At 42.7% G+C, this 14,319-nt stretch overlaps 1 protein-coding gene and 1 long non-coding RNA gene across 2 annotated transcripts in view; both read right to left on the bottom strand.

Annotated features, from left to right (window-relative positions):
* MSN (moesin) overlaps window positions 1–4,063 on the bottom strand; it is a 39,195-nt gene extending 35,132 nt beyond the window's left edge. The window contains exon 1 of the mRNA XM_072336007.1: window positions 3,929–4,063. Within this exon, the coding sequence (XP_072192108.1) occupies window positions 3,929–3,940 (12 nt within the window). The 5' untranslated portion in view covers window positions 3,941–4,063. The remainder of the gene's footprint in view (window positions 1–3,928) is intronic.
* Window positions 4,064–5,975: 1,912 nt separating this feature from the next.
* On the bottom strand, window positions 5,976–13,846 carry LOC140252056 (uncharacterized). The gene is made up of 3 exons (XR_011903522.1): window positions 13,742–13,846; window positions 9,421–9,595; window positions 5,976–7,070 (listed from the first exon to the last, which is right to left on the bottom strand). It is a non-coding gene; the product is annotated as an uncharacterized lncRNA (long non-coding RNA).
* Between the last annotated feature and the right edge of the window lie 473 nt (window positions 13,847–14,319).

Below are 14,319 nucleotides of genomic sequence, written 5' to 3'. Positions count from 1 at the left end.
CAAACTTCGTGAGTTATAAGAGGGAGGGGAAAAGGGAGATGCAACATCCCAGGACCAACACTTGGTAGGCAGAAGGCATCTGGAATGCTTTCAGTGTTCCATCATGGTGTGATAGAACTTCCAATACAGGGCACCAAAAGCAAGCGCCTAGCCATTCCTAGCTATGTTTTCTATCACCGCCTACCCTCTGACTCCAGCTTTTAAGACCTCTAGAAAAGCCCACAAGAAAAAAAAAATAAATAATAATCCAATGCTACAAATGTAGCACTCTGCTAACAGCTGCCACTTAGTTGCAATGTTTAGTAGCAAGCTGCCACACTTCAATAAGTGATCCAGCAGGATCTCCTCACGCTTACCACACAGTCCCACAGTAACCTCCCTTCTAACCGGACCTACTCCAGTCCCAAAAGTGGCCTCAAGGACATCTGGAGTCCAACTGGCGTCCATCAATATCAGCTGCAGGCTTCATGAATCTATCGGCAACTGTTAGGCTGAATTTCAGAAAACATTAAGGGAAAAGGCAGTGACAAATAAGACTTGATTTCATATCTGAACTATCATAGGAGAGTTGAGACCTGCAAATCTCGTTGCTCTTTTGATCTGCAGGCTCCATGCTTGTCCCAAGCTGATTTTCTTCTGCAGTAACACTTTGAAACCTGGAAGACTTATGTTCCATACGTACAAAGAAACAGTTCTGCTAATGCAGAAAGAGGACTCCACATGTCACGATTCCCACTTTGAAGCTGTTAGCTCTGATTGTATCAATTTATCCACGTTACCTAAAAGAGAACTGCTCAGTTCCCAGTGATAGGACAGTTATAAAAGTTCAATACACACTTCATGTAAGGTAGATACTCATGCTTCAGGTTCTCAAAACCACTCACATAGCCACTAAGCCAGCACATTCACAAACAAAATAGCTTAAAAATATGTTGAAATATCAGCATTGAAATAGATATGACTAGTACAAAAAGAGTTGTCTTTCCTCCCATTACTTCTCCCCAGCTAAAATGTTTCTTGCAGTATTAAAGTTAAAGCAATTAACTATGGGGCTTGGACCAGCTGTCAATATGACAACTCATTCATTTTTATCAAGATTTGGAACCGAGTGTGACATTCAGCTCTATCAACCCTGAAATGGCTCAAGAATAGAGTAAAAGACAGTGAACATGAGATCACAGCCAATCACAGTCAACTGTCTTCTCACAACCATCAGAGCTTGAAACTGACAACAGTTTGCAAGAGGCATTTTACCACGCAACCACTTCAACCCCCTTGCAATACAAAGTGTTGGGGGGAATTGTATGTCCTCTTTCATGAGTGCTTCAACTGTTTACATCCTGCATGTCTTTTAGAAAATATATATATATATATATATATATTATATATATATATATATAACAGGAGTTGGCCACTTAGTTATAAGAGTGCTCAAGGTAAAACAATGAAGCCTTCCTGTGAAGAGTGTGGCAGGATTAGTAAGCAGATCTGTGATGCATTTTCTGCATAGTCTACTAGGCCTTTAACAATCAAACCCCCTCTTGAATGCAGACATTACACTTCACAACAACAAATCATGAGCCACTAGTTCAAAGGTTACCAGATTTAATCTTGGACTCCTATTAATAGCGTACTAAAGCATAGTGCCCCCGTGAACAAATCTCATGTAACAGACAATTTCTAGCTAGGTACGTTAACATTTAGCCTGGCTTACCAGAAAGCAGGGCCTCAGAACTCAACAGGTTTTGCTGCTCAAGCCACAAAGCAGCCGTAGCATGTTCTGTATGCTTGGTGAGATGAACGATAAGAGCTACCAAACACTTTAGACACAAACGTTTTTCCTGCACAGCCAGAACTGTTCCCAGGAACATTTCCTCCATTTGCCTTCTTCACAATGGATTTATTTTTGTGATGAAGCCTACATATAGCTATATCTTGCTGCTCAAGTTTCACCTACATTTGACCTCAATTAAGGAAAGTTACTTATATTTTATTGTCTTGTGAATTAAGTAGCTATTAACAAATCTTAATCTAGAATGTTAGTGGTCATGTTTCTTTCACATGAAGAACTGATTAAACAGCTATGCCAGCATTTCCTGCTCCTGTAAACCACAGTTCAAGAAATGATGTTTAAAATGCTGCTTCAGTTGGGCCTGCAGTTGTGGCAGATGGGGCAGGAAACTGAAGTGACTACTCTTAGCAGGAGGCCTTCAGCTTTTCTTCTCAACAAGCACAAACTTGTGAATCGCTTTCTGCAACATATAGCAAAGCACCTACATTTCTTTATCTAATTCCAGTTCTGACTGTTCTGTCAGAACTAGAAAGCAGCAGATGGTGAATGTGAATCCAGCCTAGGGTGTGTCTTGAATGGAGGCTGTAAGCACCTGGTAATGCAGTGTCAAAACACTTGGGTTCATCTTATCAGCAGGGAACCCTGCCTCATAAGCCTCTCCATAACATATTCGGGATTTTTGGTCCGATTCGAGATAAGTCACTCCACAACTGCAAACCCTCTTCAGGCTAAAAAGCATCAACTGAGCTTTACACAGAAGTCCCTTAACCTGAGCTAATACTATTGATCTTACTGAATTTTTTGCCTTTTTTAGGAAGTAACCCTTCACTAATCATTACTATCGTTTGAAGAAAGGCCTTTCAAAACCTTTACAAAGTACTGTCGCCTCAACCTGTAAGAGGCTGTTCTTTATATCCTTTAAGACTCCAATGTTTAAAATTAAAAACAAAAACAAGCAAACAGACAACATGCTAAAACACACTAACCCAGCCCTTGTCTCAGAGAGCTGGCACGCTGGCATTCAAGCAAGCAAGAAAAGCAGAAGTCAGTTAAATATGTACTTAGTATCTATTTTAAAATGATAACATTGAACTACTTTAAAAATAAAAATCAGGGTGGATTCTGTTTCAACTTCCCCTTATAGAGGGGTGTGGTTATTTTGTTTGGTTCTCCCCCTCACTTCTCTCGATGTAAGAGATACAGACTTTCAGTTTAAGACCAGAAGTCCCTAGGCCATTTCAGAACATTCTGAGTGAGGAAACATCCAGAGCCTTCTAGTCTGCTCCTTCCTGTTTTATCAACTGAGGGCAGGGACCAATTCTTTCTGCGGACCGGACAAATTAAATTGAGAAGAAGGAAAAAAAAAAAAAAAAAAAAAGTAAGTTCCTTATTAGTCACTGAACTCCTGCTGTAAGAAAGAATCAAGTACAGACTTGAACAGACTTTCTGAAGTATCAAGATCTCTCTAGCCAAGAAATACTTGGAGTCAAGCTGGGACAAACCTCCCCTAGCAACCTGAACTGACTAATTACAAGTTGTGAAAACCCCAAACTTCTCCTCTCCACAAAGCACGTGAGAGGTAGCTATAGATTTAATTAATCCCCCATCGGGCTCTCCAAAAATTCACTCAACGCTCTCACAACACAGAAGACACCGGCAGAGCAGAGCAAAAAGGCGCCTCTTTATTCAGACATTTTAGAGAGGAGGACAGGCGACACCCGGAGGGAGTTGCCCAGCTCTCCGCTAGTCAGCCGGCCGCCTCTCGCCCGGCCCGGCCCCTCCGGGCGCGGGATGCTGCGGCGGGACAGGAAGCGGCCGGCGAGGAGCGCAGCACAAGATGGAGGGGCGGGCGGATCCCTCCCCACCCGCCGCATCCTCGCCGCAGGGCCCGCGCTGCACTCCCGACGAGACCCTCCCTCCCCGGGTCATGGCCGATCCGTAGCCACCGCCTCCGCCGGTGCACCCGTGACTCAGCCGCCAGGAACGGTGCGAGTCCAGTCAAGAAGAGCTCCCGGCGCCCCGCGGAGTGCGGGGAGGGCAGCCGAAGCTTCGCCATCCCTCCTCCCGCCAGGCCCAGGAGGAAATTCGGGGCCAGACAGCTGGCTCACCCTCCCGGAGCGGCTGCGGGGCACTCACCGTTTTCGGCATCTTCCCGGCGTCCTGGACACAGCTGACCGTTCGTCCTGCGCTGTTGAGGCTCTCCACACTGCTTCTAACGGGACTCTCTCGCCCGCCTGTCCCGGCGCAAACCCCACCCCGCCGGCGGCCGCCTTCTTTTGGGGCTGTACCGGGGCGCGGCCCGGCCCCGTTAGCAGGGCGCGGCGCGTTCCTGCTCGCGACGTCGGAAGGCGGGGCTGGGAGACACCGCCGGGACTACAGCAGGCCTCGACCCCGCGAAAGGACCCTCTGCGGGGCGACCTCGGAAGGGGAGCGGTGTGGGTGGCGGCGGCTGAGGCTCACCGCCGCAAACCCTGAGGAGCGGTCCGTCGTCCCCTAAATGAGGTGCCCGAGAAACCAGGAAAGCCCCGTGATGTGAAGGTCGTATTCGTTAAAATAAAATAAAAGAAGTATTTAGCTTAAGTTATTTCCTCAATATACAGTTTTACTGGATTAATGCTGGGTAACTTGGAACTTCTCATAGCTTTGAAAGAATCATAGAATCACAGAATGCTTTAGGTTGGAAGGGACCTTTAAGATCACCTAGTTCCAACCCCAAGCTATGGGCAGGAATACCTCCCACTAGACCAGGCTGCTCAAAACCCTATCCAGTTTGGCCTTGAATGCTTCCAGGGAGGGGGCACTCACAATCTCACTGAAGGCAACCAGCCAGCCAGTTCCTCATTCAGTGAGTGTTCCAGCCATCACATCCATTTTTCTCCAATTTGGCAACCAGGATGTCATGAAGGACAGTGTCAAATTCTTTGCATAAGTCCAGGTAGATGATGTCAGTTTCTCTTCCTTTATCCACTGACACTGTAACTCCATCATTAAAGGCCACCTAGTTTATCAGGCACAACTTGCCCTTGGTGAAGCTGTGTTGGTTATCACCAGTCACCTCTTTATTTTCCCTGTGCCATAGTAGGGCCTTCAGGAGGATCTGCTCCATGATTTCACCAGGCACAGAGGTGAGGCTGACTGGCCTGTAGTTCCCTGGAACCTACTTTTTTCCCTTCTTGAAAACAGGGTTATATTTCCCCTTATCCTATCAGTGGGAACTTCACCAGACAGCCATGACTTTTGTCATGTTGTTTGTTTTCTACACTTACACTCCCACTCACAGCAGTGGGAAGAGCAAGGGGGAATCTAAAAGATATTATGGGACCTGACTCCAAATAGAAAGGCAGTGATGTAAAAATGCTCAGAAAGTTGTGTGGGATAGGAACAATATGAGCTTAGGAGATTGACACTGCCACCTTCTCCTCAGCACAAGAGGATAGGCAAAAGTACTCCTGGCCCATTTAATCTCAAACTAATCAAGAGAGATTATTCGTATGGATGATGGAAGAATCAATTCATACTTTCTTAACAGGATGATTCAAAGCTTTTGTATGTATAAAACCTAGAAAATCTTTTTGGCATATCATGAACTAAAGAGAAAAGGCCCTGGCTGTTCTCCATGGTTGTGTGTGGACTAAAAGCCTTTGTGGGTGAATAGTAGCAGTCCCTACCCAATGTATCGCAGCTGCACAGGCCTGCCTCCACTGTTTCCTGTTATGATCAGGCTCTCTTTGCAGATAGAGTCTAGCGGTGAAAAGCCCAGCAGGTGTTTATGTGCAACATTGGCAGTCATCACTGGTGTGATGACCAAGTAGGACTCCTGACCTTCTGACTCAGAGATCAGAAGTTCCAAGACTATAGCTAAGGACACCAGACAATTCATTTCATGTTCTGGGCAGCCTGGTCTAGTGGTAGGCAACCCTGCCCATGACAGGGGGGTTGAAACTAGATGATCTTTGCAGTCCTTTTCAACCCAGGTCATTCTGTGATTCTATGACTCCCAGAGAGCCTGAAAGCCCCTCAGAGACTGAGTAAGTAGGTGGCTCTTATACAGGTGGCCACTGGATAGGCATCTATCAGGAATGCACTTACACACTGAGGGTTTCTGAACATTTCATAATGTAATAATCAGGAGTAAATGCACACAGAGGCTGTTCAAGAAAATGAAAAAGTGCCATAGAAGGACCCCCATTAATGAACAGGAACCAGGGAGAAGTCAGTTCTGAGTGGGTTATTCAGATCAGTACATTCTGTCTGTTTAAAACAAAATCATGCCCAAGAACATGTGGATCACCAACACCCGCAATGAAACATCACTGCTAGACTCTAGCTGCAAAGAGAGCCTGATCATAACAGGAAACAGCAGAGGGAGGCCTGTGCTGCTGTGATACACTGGGTAGGGCTTGCTACTATTCACCCACAAAGGCTCTTAGTCCACACGCAACCATGAAGAACAGCCAGGACCTTTTCTCTTTAGTTCATGGGATGACAAAGGAGGAGCTCTAGATCAGGAAGGAAGGAGGCCTTACAAGGTATATTCCAGGGGAATCAGCAGAATTATATCAGGGCTGAATCTGAGATAAATGAAGTGAGAGCAAACTATTGTGTCAATTCTTGCCAAGTTTATTAGAAGTATCAGAGTTCTTCACACAAGTGTCAGTAGTTCACCTGTCCTGGAGTAATAAGCAGAATAAGCTTACTCAGTATAGACAGCAACTGATGGTCTTTGTTGATCTTTCATAAGATGCACAACAATTCCTTTGACAAGATGTCAGTGACATTTATAGTTCTGATTAATTAATCTCTCATCACCGTGGGAAGCTGTCAGAGATACTTCTTCTCCCTTCAACCCATTATTCTGCTGATCTATAAAGTCATTTCTTAAGAAACAGAAGGCAAGTGATTTATTTCAGGGTTGTCAATCAGTTGAGGAATCTCAAAGAGGCAGTATTTATTGAAGCAATTCATTCTCCCTCTCCATACACATCATACCTCCTCCAGATCTTCATCCTCCATGCTTTATTTTCTGGGTGATTATTCAGAGAATATTCTTGCATCACTGTATCTGTAGTCCTCAGAACTCACAGCTGGAGTCCAGTCCTCCAGAGCTCTGCTAATTGCCTTCACATCAGGATCAACTCTTCACTAAGTAGTTATCAGTTTCTTATTTTTTGCAAGTGCTTGAGGAAATCCTGCATTCACTTCCATTTTAGTGATGGGTGAAACAATGAGCTGTAATTTTTATTGGCTACAAGGGCTTTAAACTCAGATTTAAAGAAACCTGTGGAAAGACAAATCATAGAATATTTCACACTTCTTTTGTAAATTCTTTTTCTTGCCCATCCTCTCCTTACAGAGATACACAAAGACATGGTTTTCTATAAGAAGTAATTTATGAGATTAGCTTGGGCACCAACCAGGGGCCCAATATGCAGAGATTAACAATCAAAGTCACCCAATATCTTCCCCATAAAAGGGCTCCTGGAGGAGCTAAAATAGATCTGAGTACAAGTGCATGTTTGATGCTGATGCAGGAAAGTAAAGATAATTAACTCCGCATGCTTCTGATTATCACTTTCACTGTCTTCACATCAGAGCAATTATTAAAAGTAACTTGCAGTCCACTCTGAATCGTAGAGACTGTTAATAATCCTTTAGTTAGAAAAGCAAGTACACTGAGATGGCAATAAAATGGGCTCTATCTTGAGGTTGATATCTATTCCAAAAAATTATGAAAAAAGAGGTGATTTAAACTGTTCATTCATATTCTTCTTTTCTTTTCTCTCCCCCCCCCCCCCCCCCCCCCACTGCCCCCCCACCAGAATCACATAAAATTCTGGATTCTATGATTCTCCAAGCCTTCATTAAAGATTTCCCTGATCATCGTGCCAGCATCCATGGAAAAAAAAAAAAATGTATATGAAGAATCTCTGACCACTCAGTCATTCTTTGTTGCTGTAGAAAATAAAGAAGGAAAGAATGTGTGGAGGAGGAAATGAAGAGCTGCTTTTTTTTTTTTTTTTTTTTTTTTTTTTAAATATGGGAGTAGAAAGCAGTGAACAGGAAAGTGAGAGCTCTTGCAGTGACAGCAGTAACAAATCTTATCTCTTCATAAGTCCTGTGGCTGCCATCTACACAGGATCTGCCTACACTACTTTTCAAAGATCACTGGTTTCTTCTTCATATGGAAGTGACCAATTTGCTTCTCCCTGAGCAAAGTAAAATTACCTGAGACACTGAAAAAAAATCACAAATTCCATCCAAAAGAAAATTTATTGTTGAAATAAATGTTGTCTTTTTTTTTTTTTTTTTTTTTTTTTTTTTTTTTTTTTTAAGGCCAGAGACTAGAAGATAGCTTTACCTTAATCCTATAATAATATAACCATATTGGCTCTCCTAGAGGTACAGACAAAATTTTCACATTCAGGTTTCAGGCAACAGTGCAGATGCTATACTTCCTGTTAATTATTTGTTAGTAAACATTTATACACAGTTTCCGAATTCTTAATTGCAAATAATTGTTTGCTGACTTTTTAATTTTATTTATTTTGAGACTGTCTGTATAAAGAGTGCATCCAGCCTGGCCTTGAGCACCTCCAGGGATGGGGTACCCACACTTCTCTGGACAGCCTATGCCAGGGCCTCACCACCCTCTGAGTAAAGAATTTCCTCCTCACGTCTAACTTAAAACTCCCCTTTTAGTTTAAAACCATTTCCTCTTGTCCTATCACTATCAGATCGTGTCGAAATACCACCAACTGAAATTTGCATAATAAATGTAGATAATCAAGGAGTCTAACTTTACACATCTTGGTACTCTATATCATCATGCACAGCAGGAGACCTAAATTTTTTTACTTAATGTTGCACAGTTGCCAAGAACAACTGGAAAGTCATTCAGGTGCCTCCCTGATCCACTTACTCTGCAGGTGCACAAATACTGCTGCATGGCAGGATTTTAACTTCTCAGTATTACAGCATATCCATTTGTGCATTCTATTCTTTATAGGAAGTGGTGGTGCAGCCTGCTAACCTGAAAATTTCCTTGCTTACTTGAACAATTCAAACTCAGAGTGAGAGAATAACAGACCCTGACACTGGTCTTGACCAAGGTTATCAGTAACCTCAGGGGCAGCAGGATACAACCCCACTGCTATGTATGTGCATGCAGGATTGAGTGAGCTGGAGAGCAAGTGGCAGAAGAGGAGCTTGCTTTTGTCACCAACTCTCAGCAAAAGCTGCATTTTAGTGAAGCCTGGGGCTCTCAAGAACACTTAAAAGCAGCTCTTGGTCTCTTGGGCAGTTCTCCTTGTCCACATTTCCCTTTTAGGTCCAGCTGGGACAGCAGAACATAAGCCCTCTTACACAAATGATCTGCTTCATGATCCCATTTCATGCACTCATGACTCCAGAAAGCTACTCAGAGCCTTCTTACATGCACAGAAAGGCCCAAGCAAATGGCCTATGATGTTCCCAGCCTAAGCCCATCATCCCTTTATACTCACATAATGTAATGCAATGGAAAGTACAGCAATAATAGAAGGGTAGCAAAGTAATAGACCGCAGCAAACATGGATAAGCCCAAATACAGCAGCTGTGGATGCAGACAGAAAGGAAGAAAATGTACTTACCTTTGGAAGGCCTCACATATGCAAGGGTCCCCAGCAAGATACCCTCACCTCCACTGCCAAACCTTTAAATGAGGGCTGGGTCTGCATGCACCTGAGCTCTCACCAGCAGCTCAATCACTCTTTCAAGCCACAACTTAGCATTTCCACTACAACTCATTAGCCATTTAATAAGCCACTGTGGGAGAGAGAACACAGTTACTCCTTCAGAATCAACTACCATAAGTAGGAGTTACCTGTTCTGAAGCAGTAGCTGGTAAATAAGCTACATGTTAATGCTCAGACAGCCCTGCTTCTGATGTTGGCAGTGGTTTGGGCTCTAGTGCATTCAGCTGCAGGCCTGTATGGCATACAGGCTGTAACTGAGCTGGATTAAGAAGTTTTCAACAAAACTCTCATGGAAATCACCAGTTACTCAGCCACCAGACTACTAGTAAGCTGCATCTACACTAACTTTTTAGTTCAGAGCAGAAGTTGGTTTTTGAAGTGAATTTCCTGTTCACTGCATTTTGTTTCCTGTCGTGTTGTAGCCTCATAATTGGTGGACTAAATTCCTTTTGGATGAAAATAGGCCAGAAGATGTGCTCCAAGAAAACATCTAATGAGCTCCAGCAATAATTTGGTTAACAAGACAAGAATAGAGTGTCTCCAAAATAAGCTTGCTCTGAAACACATTTCATGTCCATGTTAGATATTTAACTGCAGCTGTTTTGTTTTCCAGATCTGCCCCTATTACATCACTGTATGGGAAACTATTAATCACAGCCTGAACCTCTGATTAACTACCCGAGGCAAATGAAGGGTCAGCTGTGGGAGCACAGGTGAAAGTAATTCAGCTGTACTCCCAGAAGGGGTGGAGCTTGACTCCACCTCTCCTAGATCCCATTTAAGGCCAACCACCACTAAGGTAGCATCTCTTTCTGGAGGTTGCTCCTGTGTGGAGTTTTTGTGGTATGCCTCAACATTGATGAGCATTCATCTTGACTGAGTCTCTTCCTTATGTATCTTCTGGTTATCCATTCACTTTGTAATTACAACTATACAGCCATACTACTTAATGTAGATGCACTTACCTGTCAAAATAACCTGTGTGTCTATTGAACCTGTTTAAGCATTTTTATTGGGACAGATTTTAGGCTACATCAGCTGGTAGAACTAAACTGGGGAACATAGAGACATGCAGATTTACTGTGGGGACAGTAACTTCCAAGGCAAACAAGCTCTAGTGCAGGCAGAATAGGGTCCTCAGCATCAGGAAACCCAAGGCATGTCTGGGGGGTAGGCTGGCCAGTGCTCCACTGATTGTTAAACTGTAGTTCTGGAGTTGGCTTTTAAACTCTTCTTCCCTCTGCAAAATGTCACATCCTCATCCATGAACAGAAAACTCCTTCTCCTTGAAAGTGTGTGCTTCCCCAAAAATCTTACCCACAAGTTAGCAATCACATACAAACTTGCTGGTATTGCTGTTTATAAATCTAACTTCTCCCTACTACTCCAGAGTTCCTCATTGACACAGTGATCCAGTTCACACAGAGCAGAAGGGAACTCTCAGTTTTCATGTGAACGTTACATCAGTTCTCCCCACTGTACTGAAACTTCATCAAAATTGATGCACTTCAGTCTTAGCAATAAGGAGGAGATAGAAAACTGGCCCACATTTCCAGCTAGTGACGTATAATATAGAAGATGATCTCAGCACTGTTACAGACAAATCACCCTTTACCAGTTCTTTCCGTGGCATCATTCATTTTTTCCTGAGATTTAGATCTATTTTTGGAGGTCATAAAAATACACAGGGAGTTGCCAGTCATTTTTATTCCAGTGCAGGAATGCTATATACAGGAGACATTATTTTTGGCTCCTGCTTGAATTGTTGTGTTTTTTTTCTTCTTTTCTTCCAAGTGAGAATCAATCCGTGACAGAAGACAATGTTGTCTAGGTAAGTATTACCGCTGCTTCTGTGCTAGGATATCAAGCAGCCTCAAAGCAAATAAACAATTAATAATTGTAAAAAAGAAAAACAGAGCATCACTGTGCAGGAGATTACTTGGGCTGGAGTATAATCTGAAGTGTTCACTATACCTTTCCCACCCAGCTCACTCACAAGTGAAGGGAACTCCCTCCCACCCTGTTAATGCTACAAGGTGTGATCTGAAGTCAGGATTATGTGACTGTGAGAGGCAGACACCCCTGGGCAGTACTAGTTCCCCCCAGTACTGTATATGCAGTCCTTTCTTTATCCACAATGATGCACCACACAGCCCCAGTTGGACACAGACATAGCAGATAATATATATTTCCTAGGTTTTCACAAAGTACTCCCTTGCCATTCCATCTCTGTTCTTAAAATACAGAGAATGACAGTTGGTCATTAAAAACAGGGATGGATAGGTGGGTAAATAGATGGATAGATATGTAGATAACATATGGTTAAGTAAGTAAATGTATGGATGCACACATACATACAATGTTATTAGATATTCTCTGTCCTAACTGCCTGCCATTCAGCAATAGACATGGAGAAGCAAATACTCTATCCCAGTTGTGCCTGCTGTGTTTCAGGAGGTTTCTTCTATCTTCATGGGGACTACAAGCTTATCTGTCCAAAACAGCCATAATGTTTTTCCTTTTTCCTTTGTCTTGCAGTTTTTTCCTCTCACTCTACTAATTTCTGGTTTTGAAGTGTCTTGTCTTTTTTTTTTTTTTTTTTTTTTTTTTTTAAATTCCCTGAGTTGAAACTACAAAAAACGCCCCCAACACTGAAACAGATCTTCCAAGCCTAAACATATTTTAAGACTACTTCCAAGCCTAGATGACTTCTCCCTTCATGAACAGAAACATCCATACTCAGCAATCCTGGGGGCAGGGAGGATTTGTTCACTACTGCTGATGTCCCTGTTCATTGCAGGGGAGCTGGACTAGATGACTTTTAAAGGTTCCTTCCAACGCAACTGATTCTATGAAGTTTGTACAGTGCTTTGAAAATACAGAAGTCCTCCATACCATTCTATTTTAGAAACACATCATTTTAGAAATGATTTAGAATCATTTTAGAAACACATTTAGAAACACACAGCCATCATCATACCAAATTCCCTCTTTGTGAACAATTCTTTCTCAGTATACAGCTAATCATTAAGCAGAAAAGATGGATCCTCAAGAGCACATGAAATAACAGAAGTCCTCACTGAAGCCAATGAGTTAAATGGCCTTCTGGCACTCCCAGGGCTGAGTCACAACATAACAAACATTTGTCTGTGAACGGACCTTATGGATTTCTGAATGCTGAGAGAGAAGCAGCAGGGCATGGGTCAAGCTGCCTCTTCCCTGAATCACAGCACAAGTCTTTGCTAACCTGTCAGCAAGTCTCCCTGTACTCACAGTGCCATTGTTTCAGAGAGATGGTGGGGATAAACAGGGTGCAGCAATTTCCTACAGCACCAATTACTGGCTGTATGAGTGGAGCCTCATAGTTCAGGGCACTGAAGTCTCTGCAGGGAAAAAGCAACTTGCCTCACACAGAGCTCTAAGACTACCAGAGAACACTTGCTGTCCTCTGCTGACAGCTACCAGAGGAGCACCTAATCGGAATCAGTCAGCAGGCACCCAGTTTGCTGGAAGAAGCTTGATTGGATGCTTGCATGAACTCCCTAGCTTCTCTTCATGTCACCCATAGCAGGACATCCAAAGTAAGGAAAAAACCTGCGTGTTTGGAAACACACTGTGAACTAGAGAATAAGTTTGAGATTTTTTGCTTCCTAGCTGCACCCAAATATCTATTTTCAGGTTTAAAATAATTATTTTCATTATTCTTACTATTGCAGACTTAAAAAATATGTATATACATCTGCACACACACACAAACAAACAAACAAAACAAAAACAAAAACCTGTGGATATTAAAAACCCCAAAGCTAAATCATAAACACTGGCAATATTGCTTTACTTCACTACAATGAACATCAGTGTTAAAATAATAGAAGACTTGGCTCCATGTTTCTGGAAGTGTTTAAACTAACACTCTTGTGAAAGAAGCTGTAGTTCTAAACTTTACACTGTATTGGATATTCTCACCAAAGGACTGGTCCACAATATTGACCATATTTTAGTACTTTAAAACATACTTAAATCATACTCCTATTGTTATATGTTTTATAAACCACAAGGTTTGGCTTCATAAATCATTTTATCATTTACCCATTGACTTTTTCCATCTCAGTATGAGACATGTATCAGCACTACAGAGATAAAAATACACTTTTGGTTAAGATTGTTGCATCTGATAAAAGCAGCAAAAAAACCCAAAATAATAATAATAATTTACCTCAGACTGTCCAAATCATTTATCAGAAGGGTTCCATTTTGTTCTCTAGGAGCTGAGCAAAGACACAGCAGCAGCACATTGCATTGGTCCTTGTATGAGAGATTGGTAATCACAGCCTGAACCTCTGATTAATCAGTTGAGGCAAGTGTGGGGTCAGCTGTGGAAGCACAGGTGAGAGTGATGTAGCTGTGCTCCCGGAAGGGGTGGAGCTCGACTCCACCTCCTCTGAAACCTCATTTAAGGTCTGACTCCCACTGAGGCAGCATCTCTTGGAGATTACTCTTCAGTGAGGACTGCTTCAGCTTCTTCAGCTAAGGCACCACCACTGGTGAGTTTCCCTTTGCTTATTACTTCTGTACATTTGTTACCATCTTCGCTACCATTTGTATATTAACAACCAGTACAGTCCTTCTCCACTGTGACATATTTCTGCCTTTGTCTTGAGTTTATACACAAAAAGCTAGGAAACGTCAGAGGCCTTATTTTGCTTTTGGCAGTTGTAATGATAGGGTTTCCCTCATTTCACACCTATGCTGCATGTTTCCTCAGGGTTCACACGAGCAAGGTTAAAACTGCAG

The sequence above is a fragment of the Excalfactoria chinensis genome, chromosome 4, assembly GCF_039878825.1.
Source record: "Excalfactoria chinensis isolate bCotChi1 chromosome 4, bCotChi1.hap2, whole genome shotgun sequence".
NCBI classification, from domain to species: domain Eukaryota; kingdom Metazoa; phylum Chordata; class Aves; order Galliformes; family Phasianidae; genus Excalfactoria; species Excalfactoria chinensis.
The sequence above is the reverse complement of the archived record's forward strand: the minus strand, read 5'-3'. Positions and strand labels throughout refer to the sequence as shown.